The sequence below is a fragment of the Rana temporaria genome, chromosome 2 (assembly GCF_905171775.1).
Source record: "Rana temporaria chromosome 2, aRanTem1.1, whole genome shotgun sequence".
Lineage (NCBI taxonomy): Eukaryota > Metazoa > Chordata > Amphibia > Anura > Ranidae > Rana > Rana temporaria.
The window spans coordinates 201,545,541-201,573,537 of NC_053490.1; the positions used below are offsets into that span (position 1 = coordinate 201,545,541).

The following is a 27,997-nucleotide window of genomic DNA, read 5'->3' on the forward strand; positions in this document are numbered from 1 at the left end:
TGAAAGAAACCTTTGCCCTCAAAGTTTATGTTCATAGGACCCTGAACTCTGAACTTTAAGAGAAGTGTTTACCAACTCTTAGGACAGAATTCGTTTTCAATTTCCCAACTGACCAAAATGGCTAATTTGATGCAGACAGCAGGCATATTCTTCCTACTATTTCTCATCCCCAAGGCAGAGAAAACAGGTAAGATTTCATATTACTAGTTATTTATCTTGTTATTAAAATCAGGTTTGGTAAAACTGACAAAATCCTAATGATTTAATCGCAAAGTGTACAGGCATGAGGCTTTAACTGCAAGTAAGCAGATAATAAAAAGTATGTACTTTTATTTATAGTACACTAGAAAGTGAGGATTCTATTGTGATCATATCCACAGTTAATTTAAAGATACTTTATGTAATGTAATGATCTAATGATATGCTATAATAATATATTTGGGGTAAAGATAAATAGCATAATAATATAGATGTATAGAGAGATGCTTTGGAGATATTAGGTCCTGAGTTAATTTCAGGAACCCATCTGCATGACGTTAAATCCTTCTTTTGTCTGCAGTTTTCTTTTCTTTTAGATTTCAGGTTTTAAGTCGATTTTGAAGAGGGTGTGAATGTTCAGAATCTTTAGACTGTTTGCAGCTACTGCATATACTTTCTAAAGCATTTAATGACATCTATCTATCTTATAATGAGCTCCCTTGCTTCAAAATCGTTTTTTTACTGTAGAGGGATTGAAAGATATTGTAAATAGACAGATAGATAGATTTCTAGATTGTAAGCTCTAATGAGCTCTGATTCCTCCTGTATTGAATTGTATTATAACTGTACTATTAAAGCGCTGAGCAAACTGTATCAGCTGCCATTTAAAGCTGCAAAAAACAACGCTACACTATAACCACCCTCTGGTGGTCTTAGCCAAGCTCCTGGCACCCTTCCTCAACCTTCTCAATCCCCTCCTTCCCTTTGCCAAAAAATGAATAGACCCCCTCAAATCCAAAAAGAGGTCTAATTTTTCTTTTCTTTTTTAAAGATGACCCCCTGTGCCTTTTGTCTGCCTCACTGCCTTGTGTCTCTAAATTTAGGCCTGTGCTTTTGTCCTGAAGATGTGTTGTCATTGGGAAATTTGTCCAAGTCCTGAGGTGCAAAGTCTGAGGAGCAGCCTGGTATTCACAGCACATTTCGCAAGGAGCAATAGACTTTCCTACAAAATGGTTCCCAGGTTGCAGCCCTTGGATACACTCAGAATGGCATCTTTTCTTGGTGCCTCAAAATTAAGTTAAAATCAAAAACATATAAATTAGCACAAGGGACATAACTTAAGGTTAGTATGATGTGTCCCTTGTGCTGAGTCTTCTATAAGAAGTATTCCTCTGTCCTACACCCCTCCTTCAAGCCCTTCACGGCGCTGCAGCATTACACTTTTACTGCTGTGATGTAATTCATGACGTGCTGGTGTTGTATGCATAAGATGGGAAAAGGGGCATATTGTAGCACAAAGTCATGTAGGTAAAGGACCAGTGGCGGCTGGTGCTCAAAATTTTTGGGGGGGCGCAAAGGAAAAAAAAAATTGCAGTCTCACTGTGCCCAAACGCAGCCACTGTTCCATGCCATCAAACGCAGCCACTGTGCCATCAATTTGCACCACTGTGCCATGCCATCAAACGCAGCCACTGTGCCATCAATTTGCACCACTGTGCCATGCCATCAAATGCAGCCACTGTGCCATCAATTCGCACCACTGTGCCATGCCATTAAACGCAGTCACTGTGCCATTCATTGTCACCACTGTGCCATGCCATTAAACGAAGTCACTGTGCCATGCCATCAAATGCAGTCACTGTGCCATCAATTCGCACCACTGTGCCATGCCATTAAACGCAGTCACTGTGCCATCCATTGTCACCACTGTGCCATGCCATTAAATGCAGCCACTGTGCCATCCATTGTCACCGCTGTGCCAAGCCATTAAATGCAGCCACTGTGCCATCCATTGTCACCACTGTGCCATGCCATCAAATGCAGCCACTGTGCCATCCATTGTCACCACTGTGCCAAGCCATTAAATACAGCCACTGTGCCATCCATTGTCACCACTGTGCCATCCATTGTCACCACTGTGCCATGCCATTAAACGCAGCCACTGTGCCATCCATTGTCACCACTGTGCCATGCCATTAAACGCAGCCACTGTGCCATCCATTGTCACCACTGTGCCCTTTAATGGTCGCCGCTGTGCCAATGGTCGCCGCTGTGCCAATTGTCCCCACTGTGCCCTGTTAATTGCTTTCTCCCCCCCGCCCGGCACTTACCTTTACTGGAGTCAGGCATCCACGTCCCACGATGTCTTCTCCCGCCCTCGATGACTGACAGGCGTCTCAGCCAATCAGGTTACCGGTAGCCAGAACCGGCCAACCTGATTGGCTGAGACGCCTGTCATCTTATCCAAGGGGCGTACAGTCTGTGCGCTCCGAGAATAAGCTTCCGGGATCCGAGGGCTGTATTGGGAAAGCCTATCAGAGCTGTTGGCTTTGATAGACATTCCCGTACAGCCAACCAGCTGGCGTTATTCAGATGGCCGGACATGAGCGCCGTCCATCTGAATAACAGCGGCAGTGGCGATAATAACATAGATTCGTGCAATGCATGAATCTATGTTATTTCAGTGGCGGTGAGAGCCAGAGGGGGCAGCGCTCCAGCGCCCTCTATGAACGAACTGCCACTGTAAAGGACACACTTCTTCTTAGTTAAATGGACATGCTTTTCATGTATACTGACTTTTCCAATTCACAAATGCAATAATCTAGAAGTTGGATAAAAGATTCCCAACAATAGGAAGAGTAACACACACACACACACACACACACACACACACACACACACAGTGAGTAAAATAAGTATTGAACACATCACCATTTTTCTAGGTAAAATATATTTCTAAAGATGCTATTGATATGAAATTTTCACCACATGTCAGTAACAACCCATGCAATCCATACATACAAAGAAACCCCAAAAAAGTTCAGAAATGAAGTTATGTGTAATAAAATGGAATGACACAGGGAAAAAGTATTGAACACATGAAGAAATGGAAGTGCAAAAAGGCATGGAAATCCAAAACACCAGCTGAAATCTATCAGTAATTAGAAAGCAATCCTGCCCCTTGTCAGTACAAATTAATATCAGCTGGTTCAGTCTCAATATATATTGAGGTGTCTTATTACCAAGGTGTCACACAAGAAACATCTCATGATGTGTAAGAGCAAAGAGCTTGCTCAAGACCTTCGCAACCTTATTGTTGTAAAACATACCAATGGCATTGCTTACAGAAGGATTTCTAAACTTCTGAATGTTTCAATGAGCACTGTTGGGGCCATAATCTGCAAGTGAAGAGAACATAATTTCACCATAAACCGACAACAAACAGGTGCTCCTCGCAAAATTTCTCATAGAGAAGTGAAAATATATATCAGAAGAGTTGTCCAAGAGCCAAGGGCCACTGGTGGAGAGCTTCAGAAAAACCTAGAACAGGCAGGTACAATTGTTTCAAAGAAAGCAATAAGTAATGCACTCAACCGCCGTTGCCTGTATGCACACTAAACACGCAAGACTCCATTGCTGAAGAAAAAGCATATCGAATCTTGTTTTAAGTTTGCTGCACAACATTTAGACAAGCCTGTGAAATACTGGGAAAATATAGTCTGATCAGATGATACCACAATTGAACTCTTTGGATGCCATAATACACACCAAGTTTGGAGGTCAAATGGCACTATACATCACCCCAAAAACAACTCCATACCAACAGCGAAGTTTGGAGGTGGGAAAATCATGGCGTGGGGCTGTTTTTTAGCATATACTGATAGCGGTACTGGCAAACTTCATAAAATTGAAGGAAGGGTGAATGGAAAAACGTACCAAGACATTCTTGATGAAAAGCTGCTGCCATCTCCCATGATGATGAAGATGAAATTAGGGTGGACATTTTAGCAAGACAATGATCCCAAATACAAAGCCAAGAAAACTCTCAATTTGTTTCAAAGAAAGAAAATGAAGCTGCTAGAATGGCCCAGCCAGTCACCGGACTTCAATCCAATAGAGATGGAAAGAACTAAAGATCCGAGTTCATAGAAGAGGCCCAAGGAACCTTCAAGATTTGAAGACTGTGTGGAAGACTGAACCAAAATCACACCTGAGCAATGTATGCGACTAGTTTCTCCATATAGAAAGTGTCATGAAGCTGTCATTACCAATAAAGGATTTTGTACGAAGTATTAAATAAATTTCAGTTAGCGTGTTCAATACTTTTTCCCTGTGTCATTCCTTTTTTTTTACACATAACTTAATTTCTGAACTTATTTGTTTTGGTTTCTTGTATGTATGCATTGCATGGGATGTTACCAAAAAGTAGTGAAAAATTCATGCACCATTATATGTAGATTTACCTAGAAAAATAGCGATGTGTTGAATACTTATTTTACCCACTGTATGTCTTCTTGTACCACAGTCAGAACAAAAAAGAATGAAGAGTGGAAAGTTTCATGAGTAGAAAGCTCATATGGTTTATTGATGAAATCTACACAATACAATTAGCTTTGCAATACCTAAGGCTATTTATATGCTTTTCTAGTTTTTCTATCAGCTGAAAATGCAAACAAAATAATACAGAGGCACAAGAGAGCAAACTTTATCATTATAGAGGAACTGCTCAAAGGAAATTTGGAGAGAGAATGCTACGAAGAACTATGCACATATGAAGAAGCAAGGGAATCATACGAAAACAAAGAGAACACAGTAAGTTCCCATGGATTTCTTAAAATAATATACATAATATAACATTGGTTTGGATTGGTTTTAAATGTCCTTTGTTATGTTGTGTGAATTTTTTTTTTACAAATATTCACACAGTACAGACACTTAGGTGGATTCAGTAAGCAATTGCGTCTGCGTAACCATAGTTACGCAGCGCAATTGCTTAGTTGCGCCGGCGTAACGACTTTTCTGTATTCAGAAAGCTCGTTACGCCGACTGCAGCCTAAGATATGACTGGCATAAGGCTCTTATGCCGTCGTATCTTAGGCTGCATTCTTACGATGGCCGCTAGGTAGCGTTCCCGTAGTGGTCAGCGTAGAGTATGCAAATTGCATACTAACGCCGATTCACAACCGTACGCGCGCCCTACGTACGCATTTTACGTCGTTTACGTTCGTCGGGTTCCGCGTAAGGCTGCTCCTGCTATTAGCAGGGGCAGCCAATGCTAAGTATACCCGTCGTTCCCGCGTCGCGATGTTTGAAAATTACGTTGTTTGCGTAAGTGAATCGTGAATGGCGCTGGACGCCATTTACGTTCACGTTGAAGCAAATGACATCCTTGCGACGTCATTTGCCGCAATGCACGTCGGGAAAGTTTCCCGACGGAGCATGCATACTACGTTCGGCGCGGGAACGCGCCTAATTTAAATGATCCACGCCCCCCTACGGGATAATTTAAATTACGCGCCCTTACGCCGGGCAGTTTTAAGGAGTGCCCGCGCAAATTACGTAGCTACTGCTTCATGAATGAAGCGCACCTAATCAAAGAGAGGAAAAGAAGGGGAGGGGGTAAGAGGAAGAAGGGGAGGGGTTGTTATTTTTTTTTTTTTTTTTTTCCCCGATCATCATCCCTGATGTCACTGACTACTTGGATAAACCCAACCCCTAAAGTTCCAAATAAGGTTTTCTTGGGGGGAAGGAAGGGGAAGAAAATGGAAGGAAACGAAGGACACACGTTAAGGGAGGCCAGCCCAGTAGAAGGCCCAGACCATGGATGGTTTAACAAAACATGAGAGGGCTGGACGACCTATGCCCTTAGAAAACTCTACTGCTCCCCCCCATCAAAAGGAAAAAAGAAAAAAGAAAGAAAAGTGAACAGAAAATAAATATAAGAAAAAGAGAAAAGATTTTTTTTTGGCTCTGCTCTGAGCACTTTGCACCTTTTAGTGACACTTGGTATCACTCATGTTAAAGTCCATCTAATATATAAATATTTTTTTTTTTTTTTTTTTTTTGGACTTCACACTTTGCACTTTTTGCACTTTACACTTTGCACCTTTTAGTGACACTTGGTGTCATTCATGTTAAAGCTTTTTTTGTATATATCTTCACATGCTTATTAACTTGACAAGGTGTGTAGAGATTTATGAAGCAACGGCAATATTATCACTAAAAAACTAAGCAATAAAAGGGGCGTGGTAACTATTTTTGGTAGTAAGCATATAAAGTATATTTGACCTTACCCCTGCTTCACTTTACCTCTACCTTTATGCAGAACGGGGGAATGAAGCATTCCTTCCCCCCCCCCTTTTTTTTTTTTTTTTTTTTTATTCACAAATCTCGACACGTTGTATTAAGATTTGTTTTCCAAGGTACTGTAATTATACTTGTGATAAAAAGGTTTATACTCCCCTCGGGGTCGTACCAGGGGCTCTAGTACAAGCGGGAGGTACCACACGGTTAAGGGGGGGGATTTGGTTATCACTTTTTCTTTTTTAGATTTCATGGTCGGTTTATGACGGGTTTTGTCTTTTTGGGGGGGAGAGAGAGAGAGGGAGGGACACGCATTTGCGTGGCTGCGGGATGTGTGAGAGAGAGTTTAGTGAGGTCATTGGACAAGCCCTTAAGGGGTGCCCAGCAGGGCGGGGTAGGAAGGGGGTGGGTGGGGGGGGGGAGGGTATGGGGGGTGTTAAGGGGTAAAGTTAGGGAGCGTACATTACTTATTTCAAGAGCAGTGTTGTCACAGGAGGCGGAAACGGGAGAGGCGAGTGAGGGGAGGCCAATGGATTTTCAGACCCATACAGAAAAGGCAGGGATGGCCGTATACCTATACCGCTGGATCAGAGTTGTGTATCCTATTGTTATGTCAGTCTGTCTAGATGCGGGATAGTTTATTGGCCATCACTTCCTGGAATGTTCGAGGTATGGGAGATCCAATCAAGAGAACATCAGTTATGTCACTCCTGGAAGACGGTATGCCGGGACTGTTATGCTTACAAGAGACACACTTGACTAGGGACACCGTCCCACTACTGAACAGTCGTAAATTCCAGGCCCAGTTCCACTCGGTTCACTCTTCCTACTCAAGGGGGGTGAGCATTTTGGTGGGGAGGGGGGTGACGTTTTCCTGTACTGAATCCCAGATAGATGAGCAAGGCCGATATATATTTCTTTTTTGCCTAATTGAGAACAGTCCATATGTTTTGGCCAATATGTATATCCCCCCACCATTTAAGCTAGATGTTCTAAACAAACTCCTCGAATTTATACTTGATAAACCAGCGGTTCCGGTGGTAGCTGTAGGGGACTACAATGAGGTGTTGGATGGAAGCTTGGATAGATTTCCTCCGGGAAAAAGATCTGGTGAGAGGCGACTAGCTCGATTCCTGGAGGAAATAGGGTTGAGAGATATATGGAGAACTTGTTTTCCACAAGATCGCCAGTACTCATGCTATTCTAGCTCCCACCATACGCTCTCCAGAATAGACCTGGCAGTGGGTAGTGATGATGTAATGTCCTTGGTAAAGAGAATATATTATGGCCCCAGAGGGGTTTCGGACCATTCCCCTCTGGTGCTAATAATAAAGATTGGAGTTAAAGTCTCCCGTAATGAGTGGAAATTTAATCCAGGTTGGCTGGAGTTGATTAGTGACACAGGAATTCTGGAGTCTAAACTGAAAGAATTTGTACATATTAATACAGGATCCGCTCCAACGGGAATAGTTTGGGACTCTCTGAAAGCTTTTCTGCGCGGCCTGCTAATTCAGCAAGTCGCCAGGGTAAAAAGAAAAGGGAGAGAGCAAGAGGGCAAGTTGGCCCGTGAGACCACTCAAGCCGAATTAAGGTTTATTGAGCAACCCACCCCAGCCATGCGGGAAGCATGGTTGACAAAACAACTAGAGTATAAAACAGCTACTTTGAAATGCGCGGAGAACAAGCGAACCCTACAAAGGCAGTGCCAGTTTGGAGAGGGAGAGAAGGTAGGGCGGATGTTATCTCTTTTGAGTAAGACTAACTCCCCCCCGTTAAATATCCCAGCAATAAAGACAATGGTGGGAGAAATTTCTACGGATGGCCAGGTGATTTTACAAACGTTTTGCGAATATTATAAAGAACTATATAAATCTAAAGGGAGGGCTGGAAGTGGAGCTATGGAATTGTTTTTTCAGAAAATAGTAGTTCCTACCCTGCTAGATGTGGACAGACAGGCCTTGGAAGCACCAATCACTTTAAGTGAAATTCAGCATGCAGTAACCTCAATGCCAAACCAGAAATCCCCTGGCCCGGATGGACTACCTATCGAGGTATACAAGAAATTTGGCGAGATTTTGTTACCAGAATTGTTGAAGGCCTTGGAGGGGGCTGAGAGTGGTGGTACTCTCCCCCGTTCAATGCTGGAAGCAACTATTATAGTAATTCATAAAGAGGGGAAAGAAAAACTGATACCCTCATCCTATCGCCCAATCTCTTTGCTACCTACCGATGTTAAGATCTTAGCCAAAATTTTAGCAACTCGCCTAAATAGATTCATCAGTAAACTTATCCACCCAGACCAGTCAGGGTTTATACCAGGTAGGGCAACAACTACCAATATAAGAAGAACCTTTTTAAACATACAAATACCAACTGATGACGCGAGGCCCAGAGCAGTGCTATCTCTTGATGCCGCCAAGGCATTTGATAGCCTCGAATGGAGATACTTATGGGAAGTATTAGAGAGGTTCGGCTTCGGACCTCGCTTTATTAGATGGGTTAAATTACTATATAGCGAGCCAAGAGCTAAAGTCAAAATTAATAATGAGATATCAGAAGTTTTTCAGTTGGAGCGAGGGACGAGGCAGGGGTGTCCTCTATCCCCCCTTCTGTTCGCCCTCGCTATGGAACCATTTGCTATAATGGCCAGGACGAGGTCGGACATAATGGGGTTTAGAAGACACCAAGGGGAAGACAAGATTGCACTATTTGCAGATGACATCTTGTTCTTTCTGGGGGATGTTGCAACCACTCTAGACAAAGTGATACAACTGATAAAAGATTTCGGTAATTTCTCAGGCTTGACAATTAATTGGGAAAAATCTGCCCTTTTACCATTGGATCCAGTTGATCTCCAACTCCTGCCAGGTACTTCTCAATTAAGTGTGGTCACAAAATTTAAATACCTAGGGATCTGGATAACGAAAGATGTAACCCAATATGCCAATTTAAATCTCGACCCATTGCTATTAAAGTGGAAAAATAAATGCGATATCTGGAAAAGACTTCCCCTGTCTGTAGCAGGACGATGCAACTTAATTAAAATGATATGGCAGCCGCAATTAATATACCTGCTCCATAATGCACCTTTATGGCTGGGATATAAATGGTTCAAGAACATAGAATCACTATTTAGAGAACTTATATGGAGGGGCGGCCAAGCCAGGATAAGCTTGCAAACACTCCAGCTACCAGTAAAAGAAGGGGGTATGGCGGTTCCACACCCAAAGCTATATTTTATTGCTTCACAACTGCAACATTTGGCGGGGTGTGGAGCCACTGAGGGAGACGGCTTTATTAGCCGCCTGATGTTAACGGGTAATCCCCATAAATTGTTGTTGGAAGCCCTAGAAGCAGATTACTTCCCCTACAAATACCCAACTATAAAACTGGCTATTAAAGTATGGCATATAACAAAGACCTTATTGGGGTATATTGGCCAAACAGAATTCTCCCCCCTATGGAAAAATAATAACCTACAGGAAGTAACAAGGATAGAAGAATCGAGAGAATGGAAGAGTCAAGGTATAACTCGTTTAAAGCATCTGTTTGTGGGTAATACCCTAAAAACATTCCCAGATTTAACAAGAGAATTTAATATCTCTAACAAAACATTCTACAAATATCTGCAGGTACGCCACGCTATCCAAGCACAATTCAGCCCCAAAACAATTATATGGACCCAGATCCCCGTCCTTCTTAAAGTAATCATGGCAAGTAGTGCCAAGGGCTTAATAACAGCAACATATAATACCTTGAGTGCTAGTGCGATAAGCAGAGCAGGCCCGGTCAAGAGTAAAGCTGCGTGGGAAAGAGACCTGGGAACAATATCATCTGAACAATGGGAGAGGATTCTTCAACAATGCGCCTTGGTCTCAATTGCCCCTGCGCAAAGACTGTCCCACCTGTTTTTACTACATAGGGTATATCATACCCCGCATAAAATGTTTAAATTGGGGTGGAGACAAAATAATGAATGCCCGAGATGTAAAGATAAAGGGGATTTAATTCATATGGTCTGGAAGTGCCCTAAACTTTATGACTTCTGGGTAAAAATAATAGAGAGGATAAACGAGGTATTTGGAATATCCCTTAATCCAGTGGCCAGGATTTGCCTCCTGGGGTGTATAGAAGATATAAGAGTTCCTCAAGGTAGCTTGGAAGCTATATTGAGATGCCTCTTCCAGGCACGAAAAACAATAGCCCAAAAATGGCAGGCGCAGACTCCTCCGTCGGTAGAAAACTGGCTAGAGACCATGAAATTAACAATCTCAAACGAGAGAGTGTATTTCACTAGACAGGGGAACTACGGGAAATTTACTAATATATGGGGGCCGTGGCAGAGGGCGGCAGGGAACCTATGAGGATGGTACTAGAGAAAGTGCTTCCAGGGCTACATGCCCCCCCCCCTTTTTTCCGTTAGAAGTGGCTGCCACTTATTGCGGTGAGAGCAGGACTGTCAGGAGCTCTAATAGGGATTAGCGATTTTGGGTACGTGACTTTTACTACCAACACAAGAGACAAGGATAAATCACGGCCCACTCCTCTCTTATGTTCCCGCCTGATTGATTAGCGGATTAGTTAATGGGGTTGTACGCTCCCTTAGATAGTTAGGGGGAGGGTGGGGGGAGGGGGGAGATTGGATACAGGACTAGAAGACTTAGTAGATACTAGGTACATCCGGTTATACAAGCTAAATACATGCTCAGTATTGATGGTAGCTTGTTGTTTTCTCTTTTTTTGTTTGTTTTCTTACGCATGTTTGTATATTGAAAGATGGCTACGTGTCTAAATAACCGATTGATGTACCAGTCATTTCAAAATCAAATAAAAAGAAATTAAAGTAAAAAAAAAAAAAAAAAAGGAGGCGCAGCGTTAAAACGGTACGCTGCGCCTCCGTAAGAGGGCGCAATTCGTACCTGAATCCACCCCAATGATCAATGAAGGGCCATAAACAGTGTTGTATAACAAATCATTTAACAAACGTTTCCCTAAGTTTATTTTAACCGACACCTATAACCATCTACAGTAGCAATCCACATTGCACCAAAGTATCCTGGAGTGTGGATGCAACACAAAAGGTAATTTTTTTCAACAGGATGTTATTGTTAGGCGAGAAGCACACTAAGGGCCAGATTCTTAGAGGAGATACGACGGCGTATCTCCAGATACGCCGTCGTATCTCTGCGTCCGGCCGGTCGTATCTATGCGCCTGATTCTTAGAATCAGTTACGCATAGATATCTATTAGATCCGACAGGCGTAAGTCTCTTACGCCGTCGGATCGTAACTGCATTTTTACGCTGACCCCTAGGGGCGTGTATGCTGATTTACGCGTTGAAATATGTAAATCAGCAAGATACGCGAATTCACGAATGTACGCCCGACCGACGCCGTACAGTTACGCCGTTTACGTTAGGCTTTTCCCGGCGTATAGTTACCCCTGCTATATGGTGGCGTAAGTGCGGCGTACCAATGTAAGGTATGGCCGTCGTTCCCGCATCGAAATTTGAAAAAGTTACGTCGTTTGCGTAAGTCGTCCGTGATTGGGGCTGGACGTCATTTACGTTCACGTCGAAACCAATGACCTTGCGGTGTACTTTGGAGCAATGCACACTGGGTAATTCCACGGACGGCGCATGCGCCGTTAGGGAAAAACGTCAATCACGTCGGGTCAAGCCTGTTTTACATAACACACGCCCACCTCTTCACAATTTGAATTAGGCGGGCTTACGCCGGCCTATTTACGCTACGCCGCTGCAACTTTTTTTGAGAATACGGCACTTGCCTGTAAAAGTTGCGGAAGCGTAACGTAAACAGGATACGTTACGCCCGCACAAAGTTACGCGATTCTACGTGAATCTAGCCCTATATATTCAATTTTTCTTACTATATTAACAAGGACAATGTCTGTTTTCATAAATAACTTTCTCATAGGGCAGTACCTAGTTAATTGCACTTAAAGGATATTTAAACCTTCAGTTTAAAAAATAAATAAAAATGCCATACTTACCTCCTCTGTGCAGTTGGTTTTGCACAGCATGACCCCAATCCTCCTTTTCTGGGGTCCCTCAGCAGCGCTCCTGGCTCCTCCTTTTCTCCAGTGCCCCATGCGGGCGTGCTTCCGTGTCCAGCTGCTGTGTCTATTAACACAGACAGCAGGACTCGGCTCCGCCCCCCGGCTCCCACATCATTGGATTTGATTGACAGCAGTGGGAGCCAATGGCTGCACTGCTATCAATCTATCCAGTCAGGCATAGATACTGTCTGGGGCGGGTGTAATTGCCCCCGCGCAGGAACGATCGGGCTCAGGTAAGTAAAAGAGAGGCTCTGGGGGGCTGGTACACTAAAGGAGGTTTTTCACCTCAATGCATAGAATACATTGAAGTGAAAAACCGCAGGGGTTTACAACTCCTTTAACCACTGACTAACTTAAAGGGAGGAGAGGGCTGTAACCACTTAAGCACAAATGGCTTTCATGCAAAAAAAATCCCTCAGTGGTGTTCTAGTATAACATGGCGATTGCTCTTGATCTTAACCACTTCAATACAGGGCTTTTATACCCACCTCAATACCGGGCCTATTCTTGCACTTCTCTCCTACATGTACAAATCATCATTCTTTTGCTAGAAAATTACTCAGAACCCCCAGACATTATATATGTTTTTTTATCAGAAACCCTAGGGAATAAAATGACGGTTATTGCAAAAAAAAATGGTCTCATGAATTAAAAAATAACAAAACAGTAAAGTTAGCCCAATTTTTTTGTAAAATATGAAAGATTATGTTACGCTGAGTAAATAGATACCCTAACATGTCACGCTTTAAAATTGCGTACACTCATGGAATGGCGCCAAACTTTGCTACTTAAAAATCGCCATAGGCGTCGCTTTGAAAATTTACAGGTTACCAGTTTAGAGTTACAGAGGAGGACTAGTGCTAGAATTGTTGCTGGCACTCTAACGCACGCGGCAATACCTCACATATGTGGTTTGAACGGCGTTTACATATGTGGGTGAGACTTACGTGTGCGTTCGCTTCTGGGCACGAGCTACCAGGGACAGGGGTGTTTTTTAAAAAAATAATTTTTTTTTTCTAATTTTACTTATTTTTACCACTTTAATTCCTATTACAAGGAATGTAAACATCCCTTAATAGGAAAGGTGTGTGACAGGTCCTCTTTATGTAGAGATGCGGGGTCAATAAGACCCCACATCTCTCCTCCAGGCTGGAAAGCATGAGATCCTGAAAATAAATTCACTGATCTCATGCTTACTAGCCACAATCGCGACTTTGTTCACTTCCGGGTACCATCACATTGCGCCCAGGCCTCCGACGGTCATAGAGATGACTGGTGACCATCTGGTCACCAGTCATCTCTATGTTTCCCTTTCATCACTGGACGATTCTTTCTCCGGGCCCCCGATGGCACGGGAGCGCCCGGAGAAGCACCGGATGGCGGTGGGAAGGGGGATGTTTCCTCCTGCCGCCTATCAGAACGATCAAGCGGTGGAACTGCCGCTATGACTGTTCTTATCGTGCACAGAATCGCCGCCACGAAAGAATGATATCTGAATGATGCCTCTAGCTGCAGGCATCATTCAGATATCACCGCACAAAGCCCAGGACGTCATATGACGTCCACCCGGGGTGGGAGATCCCATCTATGGACGTCATATTACAATGGGCCGGTACTGAAGTGGTTAAAGTACAACTAAAGACAAAACTTTTTTTTCTGTTTTGGATAGATTGGAGAGGGATTATTAAAAATGAAAGTAAAAGAAAACCCAGAAAAATAATTGAGTGGGAAATCTTCCAATGGTGACAGTAGTTCTGATGACCTGTGGGTCCCAAAGGAATTCCCTTAATTTGCAGGGATTTCCTCTCACTTCCTGTTTGGCTATAGGACAGGAAGTGAAGGGAAATCTCCGTAATGGGATAAAAATAAAATCTGACAGGTGTTATAACCCTTTCTTCCTCTATCCGAATTGAAAATAGAAGTTTAGCCTATAGTTCTACTTTAAAGACCCAATAGGCAAATCTCAGGGGTAAATGGAACAGGAGTTGAAATCACTAGATAATAGCTCCACAATATGTTTTCAATAGAAAACTAATGGTGGACCATGCCAAATGACATATAAAAATTCAGCTCTTGATTGGGCGCACCTAGTGCAGGTAGAATTGGGGATATGATGCATGGCATGTAATCAGATCTGCATGAGGTAGGCTTGGTGGAAAATGTTATGTTGTATTAAATTGTTATTAACTGCAGGGGACACTGTTCGATTGGATGAACATTAAAGATCGCCATTTGGTGCAAACCGCTAGAGGTAGCTTATGGAGCTTAGCATATAGTACCCTGTTTCCCTGAAAATAAGCCCTACCCCGAAAATAAGACCTAGCATTATTTTCAGGGATGGCTGCAATATAAGCCCTACCCAGAAAATAAGCCCTAGTTAAAGTCGTTGTAAAAACATGTAATCCGTTTTGTAAAAAGATTATATAATGAGCAGTGTGTCTCCTTTTGTAACTTTATTTTGAAAAATACCTCACTTACAGTCCCGCTGGGCGCTCATGCAACCGGCCAGAGATCTTCTCCTCTCCCACGTCAGCGGCCCCTTCCTCTGCAGTGCTCAAAAGTGGGGAAGAAGAGCTACGGCGGGTCACTGTGCTGGCTATCATGCTTTAAAGGATCAGGATATGTTTTTTTATTTTTGGGGTTACAACCACTTTAAGATCGTCATAATGACATGACTGTATTTGAATAAATGTAGATTATTGTACATTCCATAAATAAATAAGACATCCCCTGAAAATAAGCCCTAGTCTGATTTTTGTAACCAAAATTAATATAAGACCCGGTCTTATTTTCGGGGAAACACGGTATATGGGAGTATAGTGAGAAAATTAGGTCTTTAGGGCCTTGGGACCTCAAAACAGAGTGTAATTCGGAAAGCAAAGGTTGTGGGGTCCAAACTGCGCCTGAATAGCATGCGGGAACGGTAAATACTGTATCTATAAAATACAATTTTAGGTAACTAATATGCCCTCTGCCCTCAAAGGAATGCAAAACATTGCTACTATAATACATTGGCTAAAGTTCCTAAGCCAAAAAGAGGAGTTTTACAAGCTAAACAAATGTGGAAACATGAGATTATTCCATAATGGCAGTCCCAAAGGCACATCGGTATAGCGTCTACATTTTTACTTTCTTGTCATACTAAACATGGCAAGTTAAGTAGGGATCGGCTGATTACCAGTGAGGCCGATTATCGGGGGCCGATATCTACTGCGCATGCGCAAGTCTCAAAAGACTGTGGGGCGGTAGAGGAGAACTTCCGCTCAGATCGACTAGGTCATCTGAGCGGAAGTGGGTACCTGTTAAAATTAGGTACCAGCTCCTCCTGAAAAAATGGTGTGCCAAATTAGGTAGAAGGGAGTGGGGGGGGGGGTGGAGGATTTAAAGTGGAACTTCCCCTTTTGGCTTTAATCGTAGAGAGAGGGCATATGGGCCTCTAAGGCTGTAAGAAGTTGAGGAGGTGTTCACCTGCTGTGAAAATTGTGATAATATGAAAACTTTGTGGTAGTTTAGCTTTTGTTTTTATGAATTCATTTATAGTTGATTCTCCATAAACTGTAATCCATGTCAGCAGAATTGTATTATTTATATTTTTATTATATCTTTATTAGGATGAGTTTTGGAAGGGATATTATGGTAAGTACGGTTGCTTTCATTGGAAAATGTACACATGCATACACAAAAACACAGATCGTTCCTACAAAAAATAAATTCCCCCTAAAATTAAGTGATAGTTTTTCCCAAACACTAATGTTTGGACAATTCTCCAAAAGTAAGGAGAACCTTTTAACATGCATGTCCAACAAAACCCATTTTTTTAAAATAAATATTGCTTGTATGTCTATCAGTCTTGGTCTGTATATGACAATGACAGAGCCAATCATCCATGTTTGTTTTATTATATAAGAAGGGATAATGTACCCTGTGTAATACAACTGTGCATTTATACAAATCCTTAGAATCCTAATGGCTTTGGAATTTACATACCGTAACTCAAAAAAAAAAAAAAAAAAACGATTTCTGGACTTCCATGGACTACCAATTACTGTACAAAAGTAAACAAATTAGAAAAAAAAAATCTCTGAAGCTTTACCCTCTTAGAAGACCCATTTTATTTCTACAAGCATTAAAACCAGTTACCATGGTAAATTTAAAGAATAACTGACATATGCATGCCTGCCTAAAAAATGACAACATTCTCAATATGTGACAATTAAATACACAAACGCCTGCCAGAACCCTGACACACTTGAATCCTCATCTGTGTGTTTTGATATATTGCTATTAATCCTTGGACATCTGGTGCCCTTGGACAATGCCCAGAAAGTTCAAAGCTTTACCCCATCTGACCCTGGTTAGGGAAAAACTACTGCTTTAGGACTACCCACCACACTTCTACTGCAGCAAGGCAGCCCACTGCGCCAAATCACGTACATGTAGGTGACATGACATTTCCGAGTAGGGGGCACGCACACTGCCCCAACTACAATTGGCTAAGAGAATGACAGAAGAGAGCCCCTGTGTAGGTAAACAATACAGGGCTCTCTGCAGACAGTAGTGATGTGCTATTTTTTTTACTCTCTGCAAAGTGTAGTGCTTAGTAAAAACAGCACACAGTAAACATTGTTAGGCACACATTTATTGCCTTGATCGCCCTAGATTTTAACCCCTTCAAATCCAGTGTCATTAGTCCAATAACAGTATATATTATTAGTAGGGTTGTCCCGATACCACATTTTTAGGACCGGGTACAAGTACCGATACTTTTTTTCATGTACTCGCGGATACCGAATACCGATACTTTTTTTTAATGTTGTGTGACAGTTTTCAAATTTAAGAATGCCCCTTACATTGGTGGTCAGTGGGAGGTTGTATATAGTGTATAATTAGAAGCAATCAGGTTTTATATAGTGTATGATTAGAAGAAATCATAATTATATAGTGTAAAGTTATAATAAAGTACAATGAGATGTTCACAGCCAGCATTGGCTTTGCCATTCCCTCTATGGTAAAACTATTCTCCAGGCAGGCCTGGCACTACACAGTGATTGATAGGCCTGTAGGAGAAGCAGGGGGGGGGGTGCCCGTATGTGATGAGCAGTCATTCCTGGGGTCATGTACTCTCTCCCCCATACACACATATGGAGAATAAAGTGAAGGAGGGGTGTAGAGGGTGAGTGCCCACCCCGGTGCCCCGCACACACACACTTATCCAGCGACACGCTCTCACCTCACCGCAGCCACATAAACAATTCTTTCTTGTCCCTGTTGCCGCCATTCAGAGTTAAGCACGGCTCAGCAGTGGGCGGCCCACGCTCACCTTTCATCCCTGGGAGCCGTTTTTGATGCACGTCTTGCAGACTGATGGTGTGCTCTGGCCCCCGCCTAGGGCTTTCCCTATGTGCCGCCCTCTCTTCTCCTCAATATGGGCGTTGCTAGCTCTATGACAGTCCACACAGCGCTGTTCCGTTCGCGGAGATCGGCGTGATTACGTCATTGCGCCGTCTCCCCGCCCAGTTCTACACACACTGAATGCAAGAGCCTGCATGAAATAGCTGACAGGAGGAGTGTGAGGCATTGACGTCCAACGTGATGATGTCATCAGCGTGCGCCGTATCAATGGACGGGCGCATAAACACTCTCCGGTCAATAGAGAAGTATAGGATAGGGCATCGGCAGCATTTGCGCGAGTACAAGTACTTGCGCAAATGCTCGGTATCGGTCCCGATACTAGTATCGGTATAACTCTAATTATTAGCACTGATCACTGTATTAGTGCCACTGGCGGTTAGTTAGTTCCCTCCCCTACGCCTGAACATTTTTGCAAAAAATAGGGATTTAGTCACACCATATGGCTATATGGTGCTTAAGCCCACTTACTGCGTCAAAGTACCCCATTATCGGTGGGTCCTATACTATCCATAGAATGGAAGATCTTGCTTCTCTGAACCATGGAAGAAATACACTCCTCTATATGGGAGAGCTTCTCCTATAACACAGGTGGACACTAATAAGAGGCAATGATGGGGGACTGGGGTTCTCCAGCCCAAAGGGATTTGGTCAGAATCCATACACTAGACAAAGATTTGGGGGGCACACCCTAAAAGATGCATTAAAGATGGTGCAGCCATAAGACCATACAAACAGAACAAAATATTATAGCCACACATGCAAAAATGACATTTACCTCTTGCAAGGCTATTTAAAACACCTGAAAAATTTCTAAAAATATGGGGATTGCCATGTGGTGTGACTAAATCCCCATATTTTTTTAAAATGTTCAGGTGTTTTAAATAGCCTTGCAGGAGGTAAATGTCCTTTTTGAATGTGTACGCTGTAATATTTTGTTCTGCCTCTTTATAAAGACACATATACTTACAGAGGCTGTCCCAAAAAATATGGTCCAAATCCCTAGCTGAGCCCTCTACAGCTTCTGACGTGCCTTTGGTTTAATGTGTCTTTTATTGACGCCATTGTTTAGTTAATAAGTTGTCTCAAACTTACTCCACTCAGGCTTGCATCGATTTGTATGTAGAAGTGGTTGCCCATGTCACTACTTGGCCCAAGGGAGCTAGGCTTTCTTTTCCAGTAATGTGACCTTCCTATGGTCTTGCTGCATATAACTCTGCCATACACTGTGTAATGTACTCCCCTGCAAGGATCACTCCAATATTCATGTTTATTGTGTGTATTTGTTACATGTTGGTTATATTTAAATCAATAAAAATATATATATTTTTGAAATAAAAATCTAATGAATACTACAAAAAGTGGCATTCAAAATTCTATGAGGATCCCAGTTCTTACTAGCATAGATGGGTCTACTTGATGTGTATTTTGAACAAGAAACAAACAATGCTCCTCAAAGGCCATTTAGTGTTGGTTGTTGTTTAGAAACACCAAGTGGCCTATGAAGACAATTGCTGTTTGTTGGTTTCTTGTTGTTCTCCTTACTGTAAATCCCAAATCTTAGCAATTTACCAAACTGGCACATTATGACATCGGACAGGTCCATTCTCCCCAGTACTAGCAAGATACACAAATCCAAAAACATATGACTTTCTGACTTCCACAGACTAAAAAAATTACCAATTACAAATGTCCAAATGCCGATTACCAAAGTACCGTAAATATAATATCTATGTTGTCCACTGTAAAAGTTTGTCTCTGTATTTACAGATGGTAGACAGTGCTCTTCGAACCCATGTATGAACAATGCTGTGTGCACAGACACTATTCGCAGTTACATTTGCGCCTGTCCTGTAGGATATAAAGGAAATAAATGCCAGATGGGTAAGACAAAACACCCCTATAAAAGAAAATCTATATAACTATGAACTGTAAAATATCATCTCTTTAGTTTATAAGCATTTCTTATAACAAGCAGTAGCTGCATCTGATTTTATTTTATAACATTTGCAAGCTGAGCTTTTTCTTATTTTCTAGAGGAAAACATGACATTTGCCCTGGGCCCATAATATAATCTGTATTAATCATGGATTGTGTGTTCAGAGGATCAGTTGAAACCTTGTAGCTTGGACCATTGGCCACATGAGCTGCTGATGCACAGTTTTGAAAATTTGACAAAATTTTAAGTAAAGAGCCGGCCTCCAGGTTGGGCACCCACCAGAGTAGGAAGAAAGAAGTCTCTCTTTCCTAGTTTTCCAATCACGTGATCACATAATACATCAAATGACCGAGACATTGGAAAAGAGGAGGATGATCCTGGGCACCTGATCTAAAAAAATAAAGATTGACTGTATTCTTTCTATTTTATAAACGTGTGCATCTGAAGATTTCATGGTATGAGACACAGCCTGTAGTGCTTACATATCTGGACACACATGCACAATTCACCAACATTCTAAAATATACGTATAATCAGAATAGGGCTGAGCTGCATGGAGAAGGTAGCCTAAAATCTATCTCATCTAAAAAAAAAAAAAAACATTACTTAAAGCACCACTCCAGTATAAAAAATATTTTTACTTATCTGTAGCCAGAGTCGTGGGATGATCCAGCCCCAAGTCTTCTTCTTTACTGTTTACTTTCTTGGGTCCTTCTTTAGGTGTCCAAACCAGTACCTGTCAGGTATGGACACTTCCTATTGAATAGGGTGCAGCAGGGTCCTCTCATAACAGAGAAGAGGATGATGCATTGTGGATCCACCAGTAGTGAGGGACCTGGATGGGGTACTTAGGTGAATATATCTGGCTTAACAAGGTAAGGATAAATAAAGAAAAGGCCTAATAGTGTTGGTTAGAGGTGTCTGGGAGGGATGGTCAACAAAATCGTTTTTGCCCAGAATTGGGACTTTAAATTAGTTGACCAGACAAAACTGAGATACACACTGTAAAAGAGTGAGAGATTGGGTGCATATTGTATACAGATTTTCTGTTTTTTTACCAGTATATTTTATCCCTGTCTCCCTGTAGCAGTAAATGAATGCCATCCCGATGCAGAAGATGGATGCCAGCATTTCTGTGAGCCTAGATATGGACTTGACTTTTACACCTGCTCCTGTGCAGATGGCTACAAGCTTGGTGAAGATGAAAAGTCCTGTCACCCAACAGGCAAGTGACACAAAAAAAAAACCCCACATAGGACTACTTATTCAACAATATATTTTCTAAATATGAGAATTGAGGCATGGATGACAGCTGTATCGGAAATTTATTTTTTAATAATTTGCAAAGCAGAATCGCAGTTTAACTGATAAGGAGCTTAATTTTTTTATAGATTCTAAAATCAACGATTAGGTTTAATTAACAGTGCAAACTTGGGAAAAAAAACACCTGTAGAGGGAAAAATGATATTATAGTTACCTTTCCCCTGCCTTCCCTACTGTACAGGATCAATTACCTTCCTGCTAACAAGATCCTGGGGAATGCCGAGTACTCGCGAGAAGATGCTGCAGCACACTGCGGCGTCTTCTCAGTCATATTTGGGCTACTTAGGATTCCATAGGAACTTATTAAAAGGATAGTGATGTCACCCTTGCCTAGGCACCTCAGGGGGAAGCTGTCTCTTCTCAATTATATTTGGGCTACTTAACATTCTCCAGATCTCACCAAAAGGATGTCAACATCACCCCTCACCTAGGCACCACAGGTAGAAGTTGGGGGAAGGGTCTTTATTATCTAACTTTTTTGCCCACAGATATTTTTGTTTTTAAGTTTAATGTGGCATTTCAGCAAGGGGGGGGGGGCTTGCCAAAGAAGCATACCTTGCTATTAAGGTGCAAAGTCAGTTTTAAGTAAACATGGCAGTACCTTTGCTGCACTGAAATCTCCAATAAAAGACTTGGATTTGAAGTCCAAACTCTCTTAAAATGTCACCTCTGCTCACATGGCCCGTGTCATATACCATGAAGTGCTATAATCACATGCAAAAGAGGTCAAGGAATGTATTTTTTGTATGCTTTTACATCCATGCCTCTTACTAAATATCTCAGACTGTCTACTTTCCAAAAAAGAGGTAATTTGGGTGGCAATTGTACTGTCCTTTCGTTTTAGGGCCTCAAGAAATGAGATAGACCATCAGTATATCAGGATTGATCCATTTATATATATATATATATATATATATATATATATACACACAGTACCATAGTTTGTAGAAGCTATAAGTTTCACACAAATCAATTAATATACATTCATTTGGGATTTTTTTTTTTTTTTTTTTTTTTTTTTTACCTTTTACCGAAGATTTATTTATTTTTTTAATCAGCAGAATACATTTTGATCTACATTTATGAAGCAATTTGATTTTTCGGATATATTTTAGAACAGAAAGTATTAAATAATGTTTTTTTTTTGTTATTTTTTTCAATTTTTTGGCCTTTTTTTCATTTATTTAGCAAAAATCTAAAAAAACTGTGGTGACCGCATAACACCAAAAGAAAGCTCTATTTGTGTGAGAAAAATAATATAAAATTTCATTTGGGGACAGTGAGGCATGACCACACAATTGCCAGTTAAAATAGCACAGTGCTGAATAGCAAAAAATAGCCTGATCATGAAGGGGGAAAAACCTTCCGGAGATCAAGTGGTAATCAGGGCTCAAGTCCTGCGGGAATGCGTGAGAACGGAGTTCCTGCACTTTTTTCACAGCAGGAACGCAGTTCCCTTTGCAGGACTGGAGCAGCCGAGCCACCTGAGCCAATCCTTCACTAAGCGGCGATGCCCAGCTCGAGTCACTGTCAGGGGCAGGCGAACCTTAGTAATCCTTTATGTTACTGGCCGCTTCCTGTATATGGATTCATCGGGTAGTGTGCAGGTATTCCGTCACTTCCTCGATGCTGCAATGTCTCCTGGGAGCTTTTGTCATTGTTCCCAGGAGACATTGCGGAGGTCTGCCGCGAGTTATCGCAGGATTTCTTTCTAAAAAAACATGTGGTTTAGTAAATATGCATATGAGCGTATCATTTTTTTTTTTTTTTTGGTGGGGGAGTGGATCTTGGGTGGGAGTTCCCACACTTTTTTCCCCAGGACTTGACCCCTGGTGGTAATGAATGTAAATTTGAAATAGATCTTGCATTCTTCTTCTACACACAGAACCCTATGCATGTGGACAGTTACAAAAAGATAACGCAACAGAATCAACTTTGAGAGAAAACCAAAAGCCTACATTCCCCTGGCAGGTAAGCACTGGATGGTGATGTGTCCATCCAGGGAAATACTTATTCCTAATAAAGATAAAACATGTAATTGTAAGTTCCATCAAATACATCTTTTTGTTTCAAGGTTCTTCTCGTAAATGCAGAAGAGACACAACACTGTAGTGGAGTTATAATCAGCAAATCTCTCGTGCTAACAACTGCAAAATGCACGGATCATCTCAGACCTCCATTTGTGATTGTGGGTAAGTAAGAGCCAGTTCCATATAAGTTTAATAGGGAACGACTCCTAAAAGCAAGTAGGAAATCTCTGCATTGCTGCCTCCCTTTTCCAGATTTTTTTTTTATTATTTATATTTTTTTCAGTTTTGGGTATGTAAAGGCTTCTTTAAAGTGTTTGCAAAGGTTCATTCAATGCAAAAAAAGCCTTCTGTGTGCAGTAGCCCCCCCTTTCAGCCCCCCTAATACTTACCTGAGCCCCATCTCTATCCAGCGATGTTGACGATTCCTTTGGCCCTCCTGATTGGTTGAGACACAGCAGCGGCACCATTGGCGCCTTCAACTGTCAATCAAAGTCAGTTAGCTAATCAGGAGAGAGATCGGGTCGGGTCGAACCGCAGCTCTGTGTCTGAATGGAACACAGCTCGGCTCAGGTGACACCATAGCAAGCTCGACAGGAGGGAGGGGCCAGGGGCTGCAAAGAGGGACCCGAGAAGAGGAGGATCTGGGCTGCCCTGTGCAAATCCACTGCAACAGAGCAGGTAGGTATAACAATCACTTTAAACTACAGTGCTTCTTTGCAGTGGCCCTTTCTACTGACCCTCTGCAAAGTGATCTGTAGTAGATTGCTTTTCGTAGGGTAGTAGGACAGCAGCTGCCAGGCATTCAGGAAGACATACTGCTACCTCTGCAATACCTTTTTTTTTTTGTAGCCAAAGTAGGATTTTCTATTGAAATACCAGGCTGCAGCTGCAAGCCAAGATTAAAGTGTTAGTAAAGGTTGAGTTTTTTTCTTACCTTCCTGCATTCTATACATGAAGGTAAAAAAACCTTGTGTGTGCCGATAACCCCACAGTCCCATCTAATACTCACCTGAGCCCCCTCTCGATTCAGAGCTGTGCTTAGGAGCCTTGGGTATCCAGGGACTCTCCTAATTGACTGAGTCAGCAGCAGTAGCCATAGGTCAGTCAGCTGACAGTTCACCCACATCCCCCTCGGTAGGTCGGTCGATCATCAAGCCAGACACTTACCCCATCTAGGTTGCGGGCGGGCGGGTTGCGGGCTTCTACAGGCGGCAGGCAGTGGCTCCTGTGTCCTCTCCTCCTCTTCTGCATCACGGCGACTTCTGCCATACATCTCCTCCCTCCTCCTATGCATTCCAATAGAAACACCTGTCGTTTCAGCCAATCAGGTCATGGTCAGGAGGAGGATCAGTGTTGCAATAGTGAATATTCATTCGCTATTGTCATTACACAACTGGGTGGGCTCGGGGGGCTCAGTGCTCTGCGCCCCAAGCCCACCCTTTTTTGAAGCCTATTAGAGCCTCTGTCTCTAATCACATGCTTAAACCCCCCCCCCCAATGGAATCCATGATCTGGCGCCCTGCATGTAGATCAGGGGGCTGAACACATGGATAGGGGGGTCGGCAGTGTGCCCATAATGGACGGGCCACTGCTGAGCATGACCCGATTAAGCCGAATTGGTCACATTTAACAGGCAGTATTGTTGTATAGATTTTACAATGGTTGTCATACAGCATCGCAACTGTGGCAGTGTGTACCAACATGGCCACTGGCCATGTTATCTTGCTGCTTGGCGGTGGAGTGGAGGTAAAACCATGACTCGACCGCCTACTTTCACCACCTCCACTGAGCCACTCATGTGAATAAGCCCCAATTGTAGAATTTTATTTTAGCAACAGAGATGCTTTAAAAATCAGTTTGCAAGTTGATGTTCACAGCAAAGAAAATGTATATGCCATTCTGATTAAAAATAAAAACAGAGGGCATTAACTAAGTGCAGACATACAATTTTTTCAAGCAGGATTTAACTAATGCAGCGATATATATAATAATAATAATAAAAAGCATTAAATGTATTTTAAATGTAACTAATGTATGTACTTAAACATGTTTTCTGCATACACATGTGCTGACAGAGTACATGATGAAAGGAGAAGAAAGAGTGAATAGTGGGATGACACCCATCAGCATCACCATTTGACCATATGTTCTTAATTAAGCTGTGTTATTACAGGCAAATAACACAGAGACTTATTTTTGATCCTAAAAAATAAAAAGCCATGGTGTGCAATTGCTCACTCTTTAGGGGATCATTCCCTTTGTAAAGTTATCCACGCTCTGATCACTTTTCCGAGGCACATGACAGGTGATATATCACCCCCTTACTGCCTTGTTAACCCACTGAATGCTGCACCACCGCACTGCACATGGATTTGGAGCAGTTGCAGCATGAATAGGCCATGCAGGGGTGGACTGACAACTCGTGGGGCCCCCGGGCAATAGGAGATTATGGGGCCACACAGTATATACACATACACAGTATAAACACACAGAGAATACACATATACACACACTGAAAAAGTACTGGAGAGGCTGGGGCAGCTATAATTTGGGGATTTTTTTTTTTTAAATACATATTTTTACATATCGTCCATGGTTTTACTGAGGCTGGCAACCCTGATGGGGCCCCCTAGTGGCACGGGGCCCTCGGGCAGTGCACAATGGCCCCCGAATAGTCAGTCCGCCCCTGAGGCCATGGATGGCTGGCGGTAGTGCCCATTAAACAGGACAGGGGGGGGTAAAAATGTTATCGCAATCGCAAAGCAGTCACGGCATGTGTACATCCCCATCCGCTGCCTTTTAAACTAAAGGGGGAGCAGTTGGGGAGTGGTAAAAACACATCTCAACCGCATAGTTTTAGTGAGAATGAGCCCAGAGTATATATTCGCACATACCATTTGTCCTTTCTACTGATATTTCTCTTCCAACCTATATGCCATTTTAATAGTAGACCTACTGCTGTAAAAAGGGTATGTAGAGGCGCTTGCCAGTTAAAATAAATAAATAACTATAATGCCAAATATCGCACAGCAACGTATGGATAATGATCATTAAATCCAATATATATGTTCCACTCCTTTTTTCCAATACCTTCAAAGCATCTACATTGAGATGTGCAAGGTGGAAATAGTGAGAATTAATAGAATTAAGATAAAGACTAAAAATATTAATTGATAGTCAATACATTAATAGCAATCCAATAATGTCACCAAACAGTGATAACGTGAGTGATAGTTTCCATAAGAAAATCCAAAAGCACACAGTGTAAACTCTGGGTGATAAATAATATTAAAAAGCAAAACATCAATAATTGTGAATAAATACGTTCAAGTAAAAAAAATATATATATGCATAAAAAATATTATAATTAATAATTTCAAGTTTATATAGTGTTCCAAGTCAATCTCAACTTTTGATAAAAAGTTCCAAAAAAAGGTGCAAAAAGACTTATAATAAAGTGCGAGTCCAAACTTTTCCAAAAAAGTGCAAATAGTGTTTTAAAGCAAATACATTTTGGAAAAGTTTGGACTCGCACTTTATTATAAGTCTTTTTGCACCTTTTTTTGGAACTTTTTATCAAAAGTTGAGATTGACTTGGAACACTATATAAACTTGAAATTATTAATTATAATATTTTTTATATTTTTTATGCATATATATATATTTTTTACTTGAACGTATTTATTCACAATTATTGATGTTTTGCTTTTTAATATTATTTATCACCCAGAGTTTACACTGTGTGCTTTTGGATTTTCTTATGGAAACTATCACTCACGTTATCACTGTTTGGTGACCTTATTGGATTGCTATTAATGTATTGACTATCAATTAATATTTTTAGTCTTTATCTTAATTCTATTAATTCTCACTATTTCCACTTTTCACATCTCAATGTAGATGCTTATCCATACGTTGCTGTGCGATATTTGGCATTATAGTTATTTATTTATTTATTTTAACTGGCAAGCGCCTCTACATACCCTTTTTACATATGTCTTTTGGTGCGTGAGCACTATTTTGGTAGTGGCTGCTGCTTTTATACATTTTAGCTGTTATTTTTATTATTTAGATATTTACGGTTAGGTTGGCTTTGCGCATTAGTTCCCCCCATACACATATTCTGTTTAGACCTACTGCTGATTGCTTGTAATACTTCACAGGAAATGGTGATCCTGGAAATAAGCAAAAGATTAAAGTGGAGGGCTATCGTGTCCACTCAAAATATTCTAAAGATACTGGAGACAACAACATAGCCTTAGTGAAGCTGCAAGACACCATCAAGCTCCACAAACATGCCTTACCCATTTGCATTCCTCAGAAGGACTTTGCTGAGAATGTCTTAATGCCACGTATACCGGGTACCATGAGTGGTTGGAAGCTGCCCTCCAACAAGACTTTGGAAATACAACCTTTTCAATTCTCTGCAACAGAAACTAACAAGGAACATTGTGAGTTGGCTTTCAATGTAACACAGACAAATCGATTGTTCTGCGGGATATCGAACAATGGTATGGATTCTGCTCTAGTTGACGGGAGCCATTTGACCATTGAACACAAGGGGGCCTGGTTCTTGGTAGGTATAATGGGAACAAATAATATAGAGGCCAGCAGCCCAAATGTATTTTTATTTACTAAAATCTCTAGATATATAATGTGGTTACTACAGAACCGTGCATAATTATTTACTGTACATTCATTTTGTAAATTGTGATCACCTGTACATTATTACAGAACATACACTTTTGCAATTCTTTTATACACTTTATACTCTGGTAATGTGTTTATTTAAGGGAAATTTTGCTTACCAAATCATATCCTAACTTTTACAAAGCTCTGTATAACCTTCATACCAGGGAAGGCAAATCTTATATTATGCATAACCAAATACTGTATATACTGTAAGACAAAATATAAGCTCTGACATGATTACTCA

General features: G+C 41.7%; 1 protein-coding gene across 1 annotated transcript; it reads left to right on the plus strand.

Annotated features, from left to right (window-relative positions):
- The first annotated feature begins 73 nt into the window (after positions 1-73).
- PROZ (protein Z, vitamin K dependent plasma glycoprotein) lies at positions 74-27,997 on the plus strand. Its single transcript, XM_040336245.1, has 8 exons — positions 74-187; positions 4,628-4,791; positions 15,972-15,996; positions 19,540-19,653; positions 20,796-20,933; positions 22,917-23,002; positions 23,106-23,223; positions 27,225-27,997. Exons 1-8 carry the CDS (start codon positions 118-120, stop codon positions 27,740-27,742), a joined length of 1,233 nt encoding a protein of 410 aa, XP_040192179.1. The 5' UTR covers positions 74-117; the 3' UTR covers positions 27,743-27,997.

Coding starts and splice junctions, on each gene's coding strand:
- PROZ (XM_040336245.1), top strand. CDS start 118: ATGGCTAATTTGATGCAGACAGCAGGCATATTCTTCCTACTATTTCTC. Junction 188..4,627: donor CCCCAAGGCAGAGAAAACAG/GTAAGATTTCAT, acceptor ATGCTTTTCTAG/TTTTTCTATCAGCTGAAAAT. Junction 15,997..19,539: donor GTTTTGGAAGGGATATTATG/GTAAGTACGGTT, acceptor CTGTATTTACAG/ATGGTAGACAGTGCTCTTCG.